Here is a 20742-nt window from a genome sequence, read left to right on the forward strand (position 1 = left end):
GCATTATGCCGTACCTCAGCGTGCATCTCACTTCAAGCTGTGCTTTGAAGTCTCTTTGAAAAGAGGCATGCCCACCTTGGGTGCTGCCCTGGGCAGACCTGGCTGCAGCATCAGCCCCAGGCCATGGGCTCAGCAGAGGACGAGAGTGATTTATACAGTAACGCTCGGGTTTGGCTGAACCACGAGTAGGTACAATCTTGCCAGCTTGACCACAGCTTTTGCGGCCGTAGAGACGGTGTTTCTGGACACCTCGACGTGCCCTGACAGTCTGCCCGTGCTGCTGCTGGCTGAGAGGTTTTCACGGGCGTCCTCGGTCCCGTGAGCATCCTCCACGGGGCGGGGAACGGAGGCGAGGAGAGTACCTCTCGCACCACGGCGGGTCCCCAGCGCAGAGCACCGGGGCAGGCCGGGGCTGCACGGCGCAGGGCGGAGGAAGCGGCGGGGCGGTCCCGCCCGTGGCACGGCTGCCCCGCGTGGAGCGTGGGGCCATGGCGGTGGCCGCGGACGGCAGCCGCTTCGGCTACATCTTGGACCTACTGAAGCGGGAAAAGGTAGGGGCGGCGCGGCCGTGAACCCGCCCGTGCGGGGACAGCGGGACTGCCGGCGGGGGTCCCCGGCAGCGGCGTGCCCGTGGGGCCGCGGTCAGCATCCCCGGGACACCCGCGCGGCTCCGGGGAGGCGGCAGCGCCGGGAGCGGCGGGCCGCGAGGGATGCGCCCGGAGGGGAGAGTCTGTTCCCACCTTAATGTTTTTGGTTGGTTGGTTGATTGGGGGTGGCGGGGGGGAACTTGACTCGTCTTTAGAGCTGATGTACTTTGGAGGCTCGCCTAACACCGCACGCTTCCGAGGCTGTCGGAAAAAGGTTAAGAAATAAAAAGGCGAAGCGGCGCTCAGGCCGGCACAGTTAGGCATCTGGCATTTTTGCAGCCTTGTGCTGTGCGTGTCACAGTTTGTCCTTCTGCTAATCAGTGGATGTGGTGCGCTAACGCGGGCTGCGCCCATGCCAGCCTGTTACTGGGGGCTTTTTCTGTTACCCATAGCTGGATGGGCTGTGGGTAATGCTGGAGTGAAAAGTGTTGCCCCCAAGAAATGATTCAGAGCGTAAATATTTTGAGGGAAACTAGCACGAGTTTTGTAGAGGAAGGAGGGGGAAATCCAACTTATTTTATTTGTGAGCTGCTGGTAACATCAAAAATGGGGAACACTTCTGCCTTTCCCCCAAAGATTCTGGGTTTAAAAAAAAAAAAAAAAAAAAAAAAGAAGGAAGTAGTCACGGTATTTTTGAACTTAAAAATAAGTGTGGTGAACAATGGTGTTATTGGAAAGATTGTCTGCCCCAAACGCATCTTGAAGACCTTCCAGCTCATCTCCAGAGACTGCCTTCACACCCCATTTTTTGTGCTCACCCTTCGTCCCCCTGCCTCTCACTCACTCCCTCTTCTAAAAGTTGTGGATGAACCTTTAGAGTGAGTGAGAGAGAAGTTTTCTGGGTGATTTTCTTCTTCTCCTTGCCCAGGGGTAACCATGCCTGGGGCTCCAAAGGAAAATTCAGATGGCCAAGTCTTATTCCTGTCCATTTTATTCAATACACAAAACCATAAAGGGTTTCAGGCAAGAAACTCCTTTTGCCTGTGATTTGCCTGTAAGGGGGTGCTACGTCTGCCCCTTCCCTCACAGTTAAACAGTCTGTGATGGTAGCTTGAATCTGATGCCCTCTGCAAGAACATATGGTTCCGCAGACAGTCGAGTTAGCACAGTAGTATGAAATATGCATGTTTATTATAAACAGAGCTGTTGTTTATACATAGAGCATCACATTGCCAAGTCCCATCCTTGATGTTCCTGAAGAAAAGAGGAGCTGTAGCACTTGTGTGACCTTCACAGACTTTCCATAGTGGGAGTCACTGCTTGAGGCTCTCCAAGGGCCAGGTCTCAGATCTCTGGCTCTCCATGTTTTCCTTTTGCATTTCTTTACCTCCGTACCAGGGTTTAAGATTACAGCCCCTTTGTAATTTATTGATGTTATCCAGCAGCTTGGAGGTATTCTGCCGGGATAATTAAGCTGCTTTCTCAAGTGACGTACATCATGCCAGCAAAAGGACTCTTCTGCATGGTAAATTGTATGTGCTTAGGGGCAGGGTATGACTGCTTAGAGGTCCCAGCACTCCAGTTTTCCCTTTCCTGTTCTTTCACATAAGTAAAGCTTTTGCAACAAAGCCTGAGAGCATTAACGTTCTCTGAGTTAACTGCATCAGGCTTTCACTGAACAAAGAACTATTAGAGAAATAGGACATAATAACAATACTTTACACTTGCACACTCACCTCTCGCTGCGTAGGGTCCCAACAGGTATGATACATCAGCTTATGGACCCTGGGCACGTGACCTCTTTTGGCACTCATGCTGTTTTTACACTTAGCTTTGCAGCCTCTGTCAGGCCTCTCAAACAGGGCAAATCATTATATATTGCTTTTCCCTGGGGAAATGTCACTTCAAAAACCTGTTATCTCTCTTAATGATCTGTACTAATTATTCCCGTGACTCTGTTTCACACACACACAACTTGCTCGTTGTATCTGGAACAGAAAGATGCATGTAACACTTTTAGCCCCAATAAGACAGTTCTTGTGTAATCCATATATCCACAACATCTGTTTAGGCTCACTGCAGTACTGTGTGAGATATTCTGGGCCTCCAAGGCACCTGTCACAAACGTCACAGCAGCATCTGAGCACTCCAAAATACCCCTGTGAGACAGATTAACAATTAACTACATTCTGTAGCAGAGACACTGAAGCAGAAGGAGATTGTGTGGCCTTCTTTCAGAACTCTGAAATCTCAGTTCAAATCACAGCAAGGACAGACCCTCAACTGTCTGAGAGAGACAAAATATTCCAGAAATGGTTTCAGGCTTCTTTTTTTCCTCTCTCTGCTGTCTGTTAAGTTTCCTTTTGCAGTAGTCAAACACATGAACACCCCTACAGTTATTCTCCCTCACTCTATTCAAAATTGTTTTACTTGCATAGATGTGTTTTCTTCATTGGAACGTATCTGCTGCTCCTAAGTATTAACTTCAAAGAATTCTTAGATGCTGTAAAGAAATATTTCTGCCTGATGGGATAACTGATACTAACACTTCCCACCCATTTTGTAGAACCATTTTTGGGCATTTTCCTGTAAGTGGAATAAAATCAACAAACCGATATAAACTGCTGTGAATTTCAGAGAGACGATGGCAACACTGACACTGCCCTTGTGCACTCACTATTGATTTCATTGAAATAAGGATCTTGGCATGCTCCACTTTTTAATCAAACTCCTAGCCCTGTCTGTTTTTCCCCTCACTTGTTTGTTTTGTTTTACCATCTATTCCTACCCTCTGCATAGTTTGCAGAAACTGACAGTTTGTGATTCATAAGGAAGAGCTTTAAAAACATTTCTCCAGAAAAAGCATTTAGAGAAATAGATACTACTAAAAACAAGCCCTAAAACCACTATGGTATAAACATGAGAAAATCATATAAATAATTTTAAGAGCATTTCAAATTCTGCATGCTCTCCACCTGGACGCTGCAGGTGACACTGATTTCCGTGCCTCCCTTCTGTCTGGTTTCATATAGTGACTGATGTACAATTTTCTCATGGCAGCATTTCAGCTTTTCTCCAGGTGTGAGTAAGGGGTAGAGCTACACAGGAGTACAAAAACCGAATCACATAAGGAACTGGAGAGAGGAAATACAGCAAAGTTTACTAGTGACTGTGGGGGCTGATGGGTTGCTCTTGGGCTGCCCGACTTAGCTGAACTGGAGATTTGCTCCTCATCTTTCAGAAGATAGGGCTTTGCATATTTCTTACTTATGTGTAGGAAAGTGCTTGTTTGGGGGTTGGGTTCCTATGGGGAGAGTAGTCCTTTACTTTAACAGCAATTTTCTTCCATTTACAGAGTATCCAGAAGTGTGCCAGATTATGTCTATATTGTGAGAGGTATTTGCATAAAAATGTGACTTGGGTTAAAAGAGCATGTAAAGATATCTTGGAGTTCAATTTCAGGTAACAGCTTAAGTTAGATACTGCAGCGGAGCCTGAGTCTAGCAGCTAAGAGTCAGAGTCCAATTTGCCTGTCTTGACAGTTTCTAATCTGAGTTAGCTGGGTTAGTCAACCTGTGTGACAAAGGTGTGTCTCCACAGTTTAGACGTGTCCTCATGGCTCCAGCAGTGGGTTCTCTGAAGTGCCTACAAGAGCACGGGATGTGACATGGCAAGGGTGAGCTACCAGCCTTGCCCCCAGTGACAGGGGTAGCTACAATCCAAAGTGAAGAAGAGAAGGCAGCAGGACAGAATAGCAATTCCCTATGTGCTACATGTGTATAGTTCATATTTTTTGTGCCGTATCTTTATGGTGTCAGAAACTGACTCTGTGGCTGGACTTCCTGTAAATTTATGTCTTTTTGAAATGTAAATCTCCCATATTCTAAATCCTTTTAAAAATAACCATTACATTTCCCTTCTGCTAAACTGTAATAATTTGCTTACAGGTATGATTCCTGTTTCAGAGCTGGAGGGTATTTTGATTTGAATGTCATGTATTTTTGGGAAGCTTTTTCATTATAATTCTTTCATTTGCTTGGCAAGTGATTACAATGCGTGGAGGGAAACAGCAGAATCCTCTGTGTAGACTGTTGTCTCTAGCTGCCCTCTGGATGCCTTGCAACTGCTGCTTTCCAGGTGTCCTGGATGTGAAGTGTCCTGTACAAGTGGTAGTAAGTAAAAAAGTTACTGATCCAACGTAGCACACCTTGAGATGTGCTAGCTACAAACCTTACACAAAACTGATTGCAATCCCAATATTCTGGCAGTTCAATGAGCAGAGTCTTTATTGGCTCAGTGCTTTGTGCACAGCAGTGGCTCACGTGACCTTCCAAACTTGTCTGGTCCAGCTGTTCAGGTTATGGGATGTTAGGAAACCATCCAAGCTTGAGGGTTATAGGCTTGTAGCACATCTCTGCAGAGAACATAAACAACAAGAATCATAGTATTAGGGATTGATATTTTTGTTTTATGACAAGAGGTCCTCAGATCATTGTTATTCTAATTTTGAAACACCCAAGGTCTATAGCCCCTTGGTGGCTTTTCAAGGTGACACAGCTGAAGGGTAACCATCAAAAAGACAAAGATGAGCCTGTATTCCCGAGTCAAAACAGGCAAACTTCTCTCAGACAGCATAAATTCCTGCCTTATTGCTGAACAAACGATATATCTTTCAGCCTGCATGACTGAGAAAATCCTGGGAAAACAGTCACCTTCAAAGATTTCACTTTTCAGGGCTAAGTAGAGAAGCAAATCGCACCACTGGCAATTTACACAGAGCAGGATCTGGGCTAAAACCCCACTGGATCCATCCTGGCAGAAAACATTTCCTCTCCACAGGGAGAAAAGTGTCTCCTTGGTAGCTTGGCCTCCATGTTCCATTATCTAAGGAACAAATCTCAGTCTTCATCCTGCCTATCTCCACTGTGGATGCATTGCCTCTGCCCTGATGCAAGCCTTGTGCAAGGCAGGTAGCCACAGTTCAGTTAGAAGAATGTAGACCAGTGGGAAACTGGCTCAGGCTTGAGCCGTGGTTGCAAGAGCACCATGAAAAATAATGTTTTGGAAAGCTTTGGTCTGAGGACCTGACTACTGAAGGCAGGGGAAGTGTTGCCAGAACCTCCCGAGCGCTTTGGCACAGGGCTGTGTTACTTCATGCAGTAGAACCCCAACCGCACTATATAAAAAGTGTAGGAGTTTTATGGCTTGTTGAAAACCAGTGCCACGTCCTTCTTTGAATTGCACTGATAGTTAATGCAAATGAGTGCTTGGGAGACTGCTGCGTACCAGTGATTAAATTAACAAGCGCATTTAACCTGAGGTAGAAGGGAAAATAGGATGACAACCCCCACCCACTCCAGTTTCTGTCTTGTGCTGTCTTGGGAATGCAAGGCGTGCCAGCAATGTCTGGTCAGATCCTGCCTGCTGAGGGGGCAGGAGCAAATTATGAAGGGTGTATTGAACTATCTTGACACTTCCCAGGTATTATTTCATGTAAAAGGAGTCCCTCATTAGCAGAACAGCTGTCCAATCAGCACATGCGTGTGGCTGGAAACAAAGCAGAAGGGTAGGTTTGACTTCTGTGGCCACACTGGTTTTACTAATCTCTTCTGCAGAGGCTAATGACAGGAGTCTCTTCTGACAGTGGTTTGCCCCTCTTACCTTTTTAATGTACCAGTGATTCCTAACTGTTGTTTTTTACTCCCAGTACATTAGAGCTAAGGCGAATTTTGGCACTACAAATGCAGTAGTCCTAGGCTGGGGCAGGATCAAAAAGCTAGTAAAAAGGTGTGAGTGCAGAAGGGGCACTTTTGCCCTTTGGAAGCCTTTGAGGACCTTTTCATTCATGTATCATCTTAATGTAGTGGAGGAGAAGGGGGGTAATTAAAATCCTGCTCTGAAGTACCCTGAAGCCAGAGCGAACAGGCACACAAACAAGCTAATACCTTAATGATCTATTAAGGGATTCAACAAAGAGTCACTCACAAGTCCTGGCAGTAACTGTGGCACTGTGGTCCATCTATGGGCTATGGGAGGACAGAAGGAAAATGGTCTAGGTCTGTCCACGCTAGCAACACCCACCTCTGCTGGCACCTACACCTCAGGCATGAAGTGAACAACAGTTTGCCTTGCTGTGCCACCAAAGACAAAATTTCTTCATACTGTTTCGAAGGCGGCAGCAGAGCCTAAGGGGCTTTGTTCTGGTCTGTGACTGATAGTTTATTTGGTCCCAAATGAAGCACATCCAGTGTCAGTGATGAGCAGTGTGCTAATGTAGGCAAGGGCATATTAAGAGCTACATATTCTAAAGTCTGCCTGTAACATCAGAAAATTTAGGGATAGTAGGGGTGGTTAAGAGCTAATACAGTTATTCAGATGCTTGCAAATCATTACGCAAAACATAGTTGGAAGGCTGACAACTCATGTCCCTATCAACCTGTTCTCCCTTCCTGCTCAGTTTAGTGACATGTTTCAGTTTGAATGCACATACTGTGCATTACTGGCATTATTGGAATAATTTCAAACACAGTACTGTGTATTTTTATGAGGGTGGTTTCTAGAGTTAATGTGAAATAACATCTTTACATGTGTTCTCTAGAAAGTTCTTCTTTGTATTACTGGACATGCAAAAACATTACCTCTGTCTTCATGATTTCTGAGTGTAATTTTCCATTCAGATTTCATGTCCAGACCACTGAAGCCCAGGTGTAAATACTGACCAAAACCCAAGTAAGACATTTCAAGCATGTTTGTTTTATTGACTCATATGAAGAGTAATTCTGAGGGGAAAAATGAACTTCTTGTCCTGATGTTAGTCTTTTAAATAGGCAAGTAGGTCAAATTTAGGGTTTGTCAAACTGACAGCATTTCATCAGTCACGTAGTCCAGACTCCATCTGTTTTAATTAACTAAACCTCCTTCTGTTGTGTAATGGAAGGACACTGTATGCTTTCACTCTGAGTTTCCTAACTAGTGGTTTTTCTCCCTTAGCCTAATGCTTGGCCTCCATGCACTGCGTCTGCAATGGTTGCATCTGCACCCTTGCCAAAACCTGAAGAAGCTGGAGATTTAGTAGTTTTGTTTGTGCTGGCTGGTGGTGAAAAGGGTATTTGCTCCACCTTTTCCAATGGAAACGTGCTGTAAGGGGAGGGTAGGAGGTGCAGGCGAACATAACCACTTCCCCACCTCTTTTTCGTCCTAGCTGACACGAGGGCCGCCTGGTGCGCGCCTACTACACCCGTAAGATGCCCCGGTCCAGGTCTCTTTCCTGTGCCCAGCGTACCGTGATGTTATTCTCCCCGGGGGCAGAGACACTGCTGTGTAGCATCTGTTAGCACGGGAGGTCATCAGCGGCAGGGTTTTGAGTGGGAAAGTACTAAATACTGCCCGCCGCTGGGATGGGCGACATTTCCAGTGCCGCTTGGCGACAATTAAAAAAAGGAGAAGCCAAGCCCACTTCCCCTCGGGACCGCCGAGGCGCGGCCGGGCGGTTGGGGGCGGCCCCGGGGGCGGGGCTGGACGGCTCCGGCGGACCCTGCCCGGTGCGGCGCCGCCCCCTGGCGCCCCCTGGTGGCCCCGCTGCCGGTGCGGGCGTGGCCGCCCTTGCGCCGCGCCGAGCCGCAGGTGCCCGCTGCCGTGCCCGCTCGCCATTGTGCGCTGGGCGCCGCCGTGGGCCCCGCCCGGCGGAGGGCGCATCCCCTGCCTCCAGCTCCCCGCCCCTCGGCGGGCCGCCTCCCGCCCGGCCTGACGGCGCCCCGCCGGGCTGGCAGCGGCTGCCGCGGAGCCGGCGGGTGGAGGAGGCGCGGGGATGGAGGGCGATCGGCTGGAGAGCCCGGTGAGCGCGGGTGGGGCGGGCCGGGCCGCGGCACGCGGCCGCTGGGTCGGGGTTTGTGGTCCCCTCCAGTGTTGCACCTTGTGCTGCGGGGGGGGGACGCGGTGGGCGAGGGGGTGTCCATCCCCCGTCCGTCCGTCCGTCCGTCCCCCCGGTGTACGGCGGCAGCCTCGCCCCTGCCCGGCCGGGAGTGGCACCGGCAGCAGCCCCGCGGTGCTGGGGCGGCGGGCAGGGCTCGTACGGGGACCTTCAGAGGGGGCTCGGTGCGCGCGGGGGAAACGCTCCCGGCGGCACGTAAATGAAATCGGTCCGATTTGGCGGCGGGCAGGACGGCGGCGGTGCCGGAGGGACGAGCGGGCGCTGGGCAGCCGCGGTCTGCGCCCGCCACTTGGTGCTGCGCTGGGGCCGGGCTCGGCGTTCGCTCTCCGGCGGATCCTGCCGCCTCGGAGCGCGGTGCCAGATGGCTGCGGGGTCACTGAATGACTGAGGAGCTGCATTGATCCACGGGCTGCTCTTTGTGCGGGAAATAAATAAATAAATAATGTTCATGACTCGAACTATTAGCCTAATGAAGTCAAGGCCGTTTCAGTCCTTAAATGTGAATTACATGGCAGGAAAGCCTGTTGTTTAACCAGTCCGACACTTTGTTTCTTTTTTCTTCCCCCGCCCCCCCCCCGCAAAGCGAGCGGGCAAGCCGAGTTAAACGTATGGATTACTATTGTTAAGAAGTATGGTTGGCTGAGGGGAATTAAGACTATTCCCCTCCTGTCCTTTCCTCCCCTGCAATGCAGACACGACCTAAAGGTGAACTGAGTTTGCCTAGTGGCAGTGTTCGCTTTGGTTGAAATGAACATTGTGAGTGCTTTCATAAATATTAATTAAGATTTGTTTGCAGTGTTAACCAGAGGAGTGCTCCAAACCAGCTAAAACTGTGTGCAACGATTATTCTAGAGAGCTGGGTTTTGGTGATATACAGGCATGCAGCTGTGCCATAAGTCTTGCTGGTTTTCTGCACTTACACTTGTTTCTCCCTCTTTTTGTCATGAAGGTTACCATTAAGGGTATCGAAAGAGAGCTCATCTGCCCAGCATGCAAGGAATTATTTACCCATCCACTGATCCTTCCTTGCCAGCACAATGTCTGTCACAAATGTGTGAAAGAAATACTCTTTGCATTTGAAGACTGTTTTGCTGATGGAGGCTCTGAATCTTCTAATCAGAGTAGCCCTCGAATTAAAATCTCTTCTTCTAGCATGGACAGAATTGACAGGGTTAGTAGATCAGGTATGTATCAGAATTTTGCACGTTTTCCTAATTTTATGTATTAGACTGGCTTGAGCTGAATGGTGTCTGCATTGGTGGAATGTCTGCCCAGTACTCCTGACATGGTTAAAGAGATGACTTAGGGATAGCGCAAGTCTTGTTTATTCTGTGGCAGGAACAATGGGAATATTTTAAGGACAATGCACTTTATTTCATATATAATAGATTTGTCTTTGTGGCACCCTGTAAATCTTTGTAACCATTTCAGTTACATTGAGATGCAGTAGCATCATGTTCAGTAGTGTCAAGCTGTAGATTTCAGCAATTTCATTACCCATCAGTAGTACTGTTGAGGCGGTTCTCTCAGGTTTCGGCCAGCCTAATTCAGTAGTTCTGACTTCCTTCTGAGCCTCTGCAGGCTTTGCAAATAGTAGTTTTGTCCTACCCGTTTCACTGTGCTTACAATAAATCATTTTCCATAGATGATGATCATTGCACGGTTGCAGAATTGGAGGACAGGTGACTGTAAGACTGCACTAACAGCCTCTTTCAGTGCGATTTGCTCGAAGCTTTAAGGAGCACTTAGCTGTAGGATTCCGCATGCTCTTTGTGATACCACCCTAGAAAGATTCTTACAGCTGTCTGTGTAATTCATAGATGAGTTCATCCGCTTTTACACAGATGCACCGAAAGTACTTTGTGCATGCTGTATTGCTTGAAAGAAACCTCATCTTGGCTTTTAGGCTTCCTTCTGACATAATTATCCACTTTAAAAAACCACACTCCGTGGTGCCCTGGAAGAGTCACCCACAAGACAAACCCTAAAGCTGTATGTTGCATTTCATATGTTACTAATGTTTATCCTCCCCAGTTTTCAAAGTTCAGATGTTTTATTTCACCTGCTGCTTTTAAACAACGTCTGAGTTGTTAGTACTGTTTCAAATCAGTTTGATAAGCGAATGCTGTATTTGTTGTAGTGGCTGGTTGAGGCTTGTATGATTTGAGGGAATCCCCAGACCAAATGACTAGTTATCCTCATTACAGTCCTGTTTTCTGGACATGGGGTGCACAGCCCTGCAGTCACTGTTTAGCTCTACATACACTTCAGCCTCTTTCTAAGCCCTCTCTAACTGCAGTGTCACATTGTTTGGATGAGGAGAGCCCACTGGTGACTGCCTTCTCCCAAATCCAAGCCTATTCCCTTTTTTCTTCAGTAAACATAATGTTCTGGCATGGCATTTTATGTATGGACCAATGTGGTCCCTGGTTTCTGCTGCAGTTGTCCGCATCATGTTTTACAGGGTGGACATCAGAGCACCAGGTTGGGTGCCTGTGGAATGGTGGACGCACCATGGGTGACCTGAGCTCCCTGTAAAAACTGTGGCTTGCAAAGTATGGACGTATCAGGCTGTGCGTGGGAAGCAGCACCCCCACGCTGCCTTCAGTGGCGTAAGGGAGGAGGTAATCCCTTATCTCCCATCAAAAACTACCCTCCAGCTTGCTCTCTGTTGGGCAGTAGAAACAGCGATCTAGCATGGCATGGCCCACGTGTGCTGCAGTGGCACAGTCCACCCTGTGCTTGGAGGTGGCAAAGCTCCCTTGGGAACCTGACATTTAATTACTATTAGACTTGCAGTGCTCATTTCGCAGTGCTGCCATAGTTGTCGGCTGCTTTCCTTGCAAGGTTTAGCATTACTGCTTCATTATGCCCCTTAACGACAGGACAAGAAAGACCTGTTCTTGGTACTCCTGCCCTCTCCCCCCCTGCTACCCCTCACCCCGAGATATATATGCACAAAAGTTGTTGCAGAGGTTGTAATCTTTAAATCCGCAGTAGTCTGCCACCATCCCAGCAAACTGATGGGAAGTTATGTGTGTTATCTTTTCATCTGACCTGCTAGTAGAAGGAGATGAATGCTCTTCTAAAGACTGCATACCTGTTTGATGAGTAGCAGGAGAGGGTTGAGACTTGGAAATAATGGGCTTCCTCCACCTTCCGACAAAGAGCATTGGGCAGATGCACATCACAGGCAAATTACCATCTCAGACAGTTTAAATTTGCAAAATGAAAAGCATATGGAAATGGGAGCTTTAGAGAATACATTCGGACATTTGGGTTATACTGTCTTTGCTTCTAATGTTAGAAGCATTATAGTTCCATTGCTGTGTGAGGTGTGAAATTTGCTTTCAGATGTTTGATGCCAGTAATGTTCAACCAGCTTACAACTTACATTTGTACAATTCTCCCCTTGCATCTCAAGTACCCATACCGTGTATTGCCTTGCTTAATTCGTTTTGTGATCATTAGGGGAATTTTTAATAAAACAGCTCTGTAAGAGAGAAAACATGAGAAAACATCCGAAGTGGGACTTCACATGTGTAACAAAAAGTGGTAGAATTTCTGGTAGGCTTATGCAGGGCATGTCACTGTCAAGTCATTATTGTTATATTTGCAAATGTATACGACACCTTCTTCCTGCTGTAGGCTTTTTATTTTTCTTTTTTTTCACTTAAGGAATCCCTGCTATCTGCATGAGGAGTGTCATCTATTTAAAATGATTTTGGCATTTAAATTCTTGAGATGCCAGAAGGAACTGGTTCACACTTTGTATTTGTTGTAGACACACAACTTGCATTTACAAATACAATTTATCTTAATGTAAAAAGGCTGGAACTGGCAGAACTCTTTATTTTTCAGTTGAAATGGTGTGCATGTGCTTCTTAAAATCTAATGTGTTGGTTTAAAAAAACCCCACTTTTATGTTGTGTATAAAATAATCTTTGATTTAAAAAATATGTTGCATATAAAATGAAAATAAAGGATATCTCTTATTGCTAATCCATTTTCTGTAACGTTAAGTGTAATTACAATGTTGGTGTAATTAGAGTAAAGCACATAATGTGGTTATGTTGACACTTGTGCAGCACTGATGGATGATGCAGAAACTGAATGGAGTATCTCTCCCTGCGCTCCCCTCATCTCTTCTTTCTCCCTTTTTCTGTTCTTAAATACTACAGTTGTTTCATGTGCTAGGAAATTAAACATTCTTGCCTTTCAGCCCTGCAGTATTTTAACAAGCACAGGAGAGAAGATAGTTGATGGTTTTCATTTGAACCATTGTAAACCAATGGTATATCTAATTTTTTTGTTTCTAAACAGCTTTCTGTTCATTGTTCGCAGCCTCACAGAGGAGGTCTTTTGGGTGGAGAGGTAGAAATGCTTCACTTCTTGTGTATTGGCTAGAGATAGTCTAGCATTTAGATCTCAAGTTAAATATTGTTGGTTAGAATATAGCTTTTTGTCAGTGGTCAAGTCCACAAAATTACTTTTGCAGTGAGCAAAGGTACAGCAAAGGACTTCTATAAGGAAAGCTTTTCATTCTGTTTAGCACTGACTTAAAGGTCAACTGGACTGGAATTCAGTTAAGGGTTGGATTATATATTTTTTCTTGTGTGTATGCATGACTGAACATACACTGATGTGTGCAAAAATGCACGTTCTCTCTCCCTTTAAAACATAATCCCAACAGTCACCCCCCCATCCCATGCTTTTTAATTTTCAAGAGCTTATATGTTCAAGTTTCAGTAAAACCAGGGTCTTACTGGTAGTAAAATGTAATTGTTTAGTTGATCTTTGTAACACTGAGAGGTCATGGTTGCCCATCGCTTCTAAATGGAAAGTAATACCAGTTCTTAACTGTATCTGAGCCCACTTAATTTGATAAAGAAGCAGATTGAAATTTACACCATGTTAATCTGCGTAGGTAGTTCTAGATCTGGCAATTTAGCACAGCACATAAGTATGTTAGGAAAATGAAATATTTTAAATTGATACACTTGTAATGTTTGATGTGCTTGGTGACACAGTCAGGTCGAAGGATAGCCAGTGTCTCTTTAAGCACATCTGATTTCCAAAACTGAGCCAGTCTGAGCAGTTCAGCCACTTTGTGGGCTTGTTAACATAAATATTTCTTTTTTTGGTGTGATGCTCTGTCAAAAACAGAAAAAAACCCCCAAAACTCCATGTTGCCATGATATTGCCAGGCACATGAGCAATCCATAGAAATACTGTGTTCTTCAAGAAAGACATTATCTGAGCTAAACATAAATCTGAATTTTACACTCAGTGGAGGACAGAGCAGCTAATCGGAAGGGGAAGTTTAAATTGCCTCAGTTGAAGACTGAAAGTGTCATAAAACAAAGATACTGTAGGACACCATGTCACGTCCCACTCAGACGAGGGAGACAAGTGACTTAGATTTGTAAATCTAAATTGTAAAACCATCAGAGCTCTTGGAAAGCAGTCCTTATCTGCACTTTTTGCAGAAAGCACCCTTGATTTGGGGAAGATTAAAGTAACTGAAAATGACATTTTGCAGCTACCGACTTCTCTCTTTTTTTTTTTTTCTTTTCTTTTTGCCTAAAAATCCATCCACAAGTGTTAACTGAGTTCGGGGGGGTGGCAATATACATTCATATTTTTTAAAAAACCTGTATGAGAATCCAGTTGACTTTTAAAATCTTTATTTTTTTTAAACTCTCACACATTTAACTTCCATGTCTTCCATAATCACAGAATTCTGGTGATACTGTGTACTTGGAAAACACAATTTTATCTTTAAGATGTCTTATCCCTTTGCAAACCATCAGCTGCAGGTTGAGCTTTTCAGCAGTTTAAGTGTTGGTACCTCTCCTTGGCAAGAGGACATTTAAATGTCTTTAAAAGACATGCTTAAGATTGCTCTTTGTCTTGAGTCTTTGCAATCTGTATATTTGTGAGTTTGGAGTCTGAGCATGAGCATATGTTGTGCTAAATTTTAGTTACTGATTGAGCTATTCATTGCAAGTGGAGCAGTCTGTTTAAAAAACACAGTGGAAAACTTCTTGTGATGATTCCTAAAGTTTCAAAAACTACATGCTTGTTTGTTGTAAACTGGATTGGCAAAGTGTAAAAGACAGTATGGGGAGGATCTAAGTTTCTCTGAGATGCACATCTTATATGACTACAAAATCCATGTTTTTGACTCCTTGTATTTTTTGTGGATTTTTTGTGTGTGTATAAGCAGAATTCAGTTTTAGCAAACTGGACACAAGGCAGATAAGAAAGGTAGTGATTGAAGAAATTTATCACTTCATCAGTGCTTTCTTTTTAAAATAGGAATGTAGAAATCCTGTAAACAGAAAGTAGATTAATTCTTACTGCATGTTAATATTTTAAAACTCACTAGGCATAAAGAGAATGTTTCCATACTTCTAAGTACTGAAGTGGCAGAGCACACCAAGAAGCTTATCAAATAAACTTCCAGGGATTAAACCCTAGGCTCTTAGAGTGCTGTTAGTGAGAAGGGATGAGACATCTGAAGGTGTACACAACTTCCTTGGTACTGGATTGCTTTCAGTAAGCAGAGTGTCACCAGTCTTCGCAGAGCATGGCTCGTGATGATGGTCTCGTTTCAGTCCACCATGGGCAGAATGAAAGGCCTCCATTGGGATGCAGCCAAACTCACCTTTGAGTTAAACAAACACCCCTTCTACATTTGAGCCGCTTGGGCCAGACTTTAAAAGCATGCTACTGGATACGAATTTCAGATTGTATTTTTAAACTTGACCACTGCACTGTGGTTTTTTTTCTTGTTATCTTGCTTTGTCATTGCTTGCTCTCTGCTATAGTATACTGCTTGTAGGCCATCCCTGTACATATGGCACTGTATCATTAATTTTTTAGTTTTGGCAAATGTAAGTACTCCAGATTCCTTTCTGTAGATGTTGACTGCATGGCACTGCATGCAAAATTATCTTTTTGTCCAGGCCATTGTAGAAGTCTGTGTAGAAAATCTCTCTGTGTTCCTGTGTGCAGTGTTAGCTTGGAGCATACATTGGAAATACAGTTTGCGTTTCACTGCTATTGCTGTGCATTGCATGTGTGTGCTGCTGTGTACACCAAGTTACAGGTACTGCAGGATGTGCAGTTTGGGTAATTAATTCGTTTCAAGTAAGTACTAAAACAAAATCTCTGCTTCCCTTAGCCAGAGAGTTGTATACGGGTGCCTTGTGTTGCACATACTGTTCTGTAAATGCAGTCCAGTTGTTCAGCTCAGAACCTCCAGAAAGGCATGAGACTGGCTGAGTTTGAGACTGCCAGCTTGTACACACTTATTCATGCTCTGGTTGTGGCTTCTTAGCTGATGGTCATGCACCATGGGGCACATTTCAAACATGTTTAAAGGCACTAGTTCCTTATGGGAGTGTAGGTTTGTGGTTTTTTAAAAGTGACTGGAAAGGGCATGATAGGAAGGGAGATTTTGGATTGTTGGGTGAAGCAGCCACGGGAGAGTGGCACAAGGCAAGTATCTCTTGGATACTATCAAAGGACACTTCAGAAAGAAATGGACCATCAACATTTCTGATGGGAAGATACTGACTAAATACAGATGAGAATAAAATTCCATTTCTGAAGAAGAACCAATTTCAACACTTGAGAATTCAGCTTTAAGCCATACCTCCATTTACAAATTTGTTAGTTATACCAACATGCAGTCCTTTCAAAAGGATCTTAAAACCATGCCTCAGCTACAGGGAATGTTTTTTTGTTTCTTTGTAAGGGGAAGCTGAGAGGTTACATGTTAAGCCTAAACACTGGCTTAGCCTGCTTCAGAAATAAATAAAGGACTCTTGATATTTGTGCCCTGTGGGTTCATGAGTGAGACACGGGGATGCACGCCCTGTTTGATAGCCTCAAGAATGTTACGCTGTAAATAGCTTTTGGGTCAGTGTGAGCCACCCCCTTGAACAGGCTCCAAGGGCTCCTTAGGCTTGGGGCTTTACTCGAGCCTTTGATCACTTTATTTTGGAGAGGAGGGGAAATTTGTGCATAGCTGTTTGGTAGGATTGCAGCATCTCTGCTATCTCCTTTTGAAATGAAAAGAGATAGACATACCCTGTGTAACCTTGCAGATCTGTGATTCCCCAGTTCAGGGCAGAGGAATCTCTTAGACATAACTGTGTCAGCATCCCCTTTAGTGTATAGGCTTAGTTAGCAGCCCTCCTTTATCAAGGCCATTCAGCAAAGTTCAAGTCAGCATATTTTGACTAAATGGCTTGGCTGAGATTTCATACTGGTAATATCTAGTCGTCTTGTTTTCCTCTATTTTATTATGATGCCTTTTGGGATGAACCAGATAAGTTTGACTCAGCCAAAGCAAACTTCAGGGAGCTTGAAGTTGGGTGTATTTGTCTGGGAATAACTAGTCTTACTCTTGGAATAAGCATCTTTCACTTCAGTATGTTACAAAGCTGTTGCTCTCTATGTAGGCAGCCAGTTAACCTAAAACCAGCTGGTTTCCGAAAGGTTTTGTGTTTAGTGCTTCCAAAGACTGCAGCTTGAGTGCACCCAAAACTAGTTGAAAAAGATAGGATTGGAACAGCTAAATTCACCTTAACATAGTATTAAGTTTTAGAGTTAGTTTGTAAGTCCCCTGGACTCAGATGGTACACTACCTTGTCATGGCAAATGTATTCTCTTTGGCTTGGCAGACTGCATATGAATTGGTATTGTACTGGTTTGGATGATGTGCTACAATAGCTTGGAATTGGTTCATAAATTCCTGTGCTTCTCCCTTTAAAATCTAAACCTCTTCTGTTTATGCTTCTCCTAAATCAGGATTTGGTGTCTACACAGGCAGAAAACGCAATTCACTGACTCCTAGATCGAGTCTATTTCCTTGTCCGGGTTGCCAGCGGGATATTGATCTTGGAGAACGTGGTATCAATGGCTTATTTCGCAACTTTACTTTGGAAACCATTGTGGAAAGATACAGACAGGCAGCCAGGGCAGCCATTGCAATTATGTGCGATTTCTGCAAACCTCCACCTCAAGAATCCACAAAGAGCTGCATGGACTGCAGTGCAAGCTATTGCAACGAATGTTTCAAAATACACCATCCTTGGGGAACTGCAAAAGCCCAGCATGAATATGTAGGACCAACCACCAACTTCAGACCCAAGGTAAATATACTGTATCTCACAGAATTTGGGTTGCAGCATTCACATAGAGCTTCAGACATATGTGCAATGGTAGTTGCTTTTTAGGACCATTGTTGCTTTATTGACTATTCTGTTAATTATTGAGTGAACCATAAGCTTTTGTTCTTGTTGATGCTGAAGTGGTTGTTGCTGAAGAGGACATTGAGAACACATTTGAAGGGAACCCTAAAAATAAGGATATCTTACTTTGGGGAATGGATTGTGTTATTTGTGATTTGGTTCTTTTTTTTCTTTTCTCTTGGTAGAGCTTGTCTCTAAAAATCCGTTTAAGGAGGATGCCTGTGTGCAGTAAACCTAACACAACTGGCCCCCCTCCCTGGCCCCCCACCCCCCTCCCCCTACCTTAAGGCAGATTCCCTTTGGATGTTTTGTGCCTGAACTTGATCCATCACAAAGCATCTTCTTTCTCTCCTCCTTCCTTGCATCTAGCCATAGCAAAAGGTGGAGTTCAGGTCCCTGTTGTTATTACACCCTGCTATTTTTTTAGCTATAGCAGAAGAGAAAAATGTAATGGCAAGTTCTCTACTTTACACACTGCTGCTGCATTCAGACAAAACAGTGTGATTGCAAAGTGCTGTTACCTTTGTTTCTTCTGCTAAGTATGGTGCAGAGCATGGCAGTGCCTTATTGAATTTATGTTACATAACAGGAAGAATTGTCACTGCTGCCATCTCACTAACAAGGGACCACAGTAGGTCTTAATGTCACAGCGCTTTCTGTGTGCCTGTGGCTGGTGACCTTGCTGGAGGTCCTACAGATCCTGGAAATGCTGATGTTTGAGGAGTCCTGATTAATTTTGGTTAAATTAAGTAGGTTTGATTCATGTGCAATATGTAAGAAGCTTGACTGGTGGTGTACTTTCTTTCTGAGGCTGGGAAAATTTGAGCCTCAGAACTAGCCAGCTGGTAGATAGTGAACATCCAGAAGCGCACTTAGTGACGTTTTTCCTGAGTCTAACACATTCATTCCAGTTAAGAACAAGCATGTGCTTGATGCGCTTTAGCTAGCACACAGCTATCTTTGTGAAAGGTCCCTTTACTGGATAAATGAGTGAGGTAAAAGTTGGCATGCTGTCTTCCAGCTTTTGATCTAAAACGCTGTACAAATTCTTAAAAACTTAGCTTCTATGGTATCTAAACCCTCACTGCTGCAATGTTGCTACTTAAAAATACCAAAGGCATTTTGTGATCCTTCTGTACTCGTAAAGGTACCATATGTTGTTATACTACATGCAGCTTGAATCTGGGTTTAAAGTCAGTAGTTGAATTCTGTTGAAGCAGAGCAAAAGGGAGAGAAGTGGTTTAGATCATCCTGACCTTGATGTATCAAGTGTGTGTGTGATTTAGCTCTTTAAAATTATATGTGAAGACAGATGTGCTATTTTAAAAAATGAAGAAAAAAGAGAAAAACCTAGTATAGTTACATCAACTGTAGATACATCTACTTTGTAGAAAAACTACCCAACAACAGTAAACTGATCTTTACTGTGCCCCTATAGAGACTTTTTTCAGGACTGTTTAATATAAAGAAAAGTGTGTTTTTCATTGCACTGCATTGTTAAGACCTGAACTGAATGCATGGAGTATTTTCTGGTCTCCTAAACCATGTTCTCAGTCATACTTTACAAGGAGGCTGGAGAACACTTTGTAACATGTGTGGTGGGGATGGGAGAAGCACATATTAGGCTGGTTGTTCTTGAATTTTGAGAGAACTAGACAAGGTAGTCTGCTGACCTCTTCTGACTCTAGCTTGCAGGCTGTAATTCTTACTTTTTGGAGAACATGAATAAAAATACGTGGTTTCTGTGAGGTGTGATTATGCACTGCTGTGGAAAAATTACTTCCACAGGCTAACAGCATGACTGCAGTTTTCGGAGGTGTCTGCCTGCACAGCTGGTTTTTATGAAAGTGTCCTTTTATTTTTTTTTAAATCCAGCAGCCAATGACAGCGGGATACGTTATTGCATATTCTTATTGCAGTCTTATGTACCAAGGGACTAGGGAGACTACAGAGACTGGTGTCGCTGGGCTTTTCATCATAGCCTTAAGATAACATCTAGGGCTTGAGAGTTGGTTTCCGAAATAATCTGCAATTTTAGCTTATTGCGTCCATATTTATACTACTTACAATTTTTTTTTGTCTTTTTTTTGTGTGTGTGTTAAAAGATGATACTTTGAAAGCTTAAGTGTTGGCACTGCTGTCTTTTTCTTCTCCTTGACATAAAACTGAAAAGCTTTCTCAAGAGCTCTTCTTTGGTAACGTGGAGTAGATGGACCCAAATGTTGTCTTTCAGTGCTCTGGAATGAGACAAAGAATTTTTTTTTTTTTAAAACCACACTTCCCTTTTTAGATGGTTTTATCTGTTGCTTGAGCTTGGAGTTCAGCAGCACTTTTTTTCCCTCTGAGTAGTTCAAACAAGTTCAGTTTTTGAAAGATGATTTTTAGAGACCACCAGACTTTTTGCTATGCTGTTTAAGCTGATACTGGAATTAGTGCTCAGCATGAACAGCTTGTAATTGGAGTCAGAAAAATTGAAACACTGGAGCCTTTTGTCTATCAAATGACTGTGACTGGTGGGGGTGGCTGTATTTCATTTGTTGCTCCAAGAGCAGTGGCTATGTGGCTGATCAGAGTCTAGCTTAAACTTAAATCATTACAGTATTATGTCAATTCTTGCTTTAAGAAACAGTTCATAGCTGTTTCAAGAGGTGCTAGCGTAGAAACAGTTAAATGTGACGGAGTGGGTGTATTATATATTGCATTTACAGCTCTGAACAGGAGTGTAGGGATCTTGAGGCATGCAAACAATTTAAGGGATTAGCAACACAGTTGATTTGCAGTCTGGAGGCTATGTGGTGTGTACACAGACATTGCTACAGGTTTACACACTGTAAATCTCGTGAAACTGTATGTGTTCATCTGCTGACTTTCACTGGCATGGACAAATATAAAAGGTGGAAGATAAACTGAATATTAAAAAATCCACTGATGAAATCAAATACTGCTGTGGGATGATTGA

The 20742-nt window shown here is 44.2% G+C and overlaps 1 protein-coding gene across 3 annotated transcripts in view; it reads left to right on the forward strand.

The window, feature by feature from the left end:
- Window positions 1-488: 488 nt before the first annotated feature.
- The window catches only part of TRIM36 (tripartite motif containing 36), a 31618-nt gene continuing 11364 nt past the window's right edge, over window positions 489-20742 (forward strand). For 2 of the 3 annotated variants that reach the window (XM_074855954.1, XM_074855956.1), the window contains exons 1-3: window positions 489-551; window positions 9467-9701; window positions 17341-17684. In XM_074855954.1, the coding sequence (XP_074712055.1) occupies window positions 489-551; window positions 9467-9701; window positions 17341-17684 (642 nt within the window). Of the gene's footprint in view, window positions 552-8259; window positions 8422-9466; window positions 9702-17340; window positions 17685-20742 lie in introns of those variants that run through there. The other variant, XM_074855955.1, reaches the window with a different exon arrangement.

Source organism: Strix uralensis, chromosome Z (assembly GCF_047716275.1).
Source record: "Strix uralensis isolate ZFMK-TIS-50842 chromosome Z, bStrUra1, whole genome shotgun sequence".
NCBI classification, from domain to species: Eukaryota; Metazoa; Chordata; class Aves; order Strigiformes; family Strigidae; genus Strix; species Strix uralensis.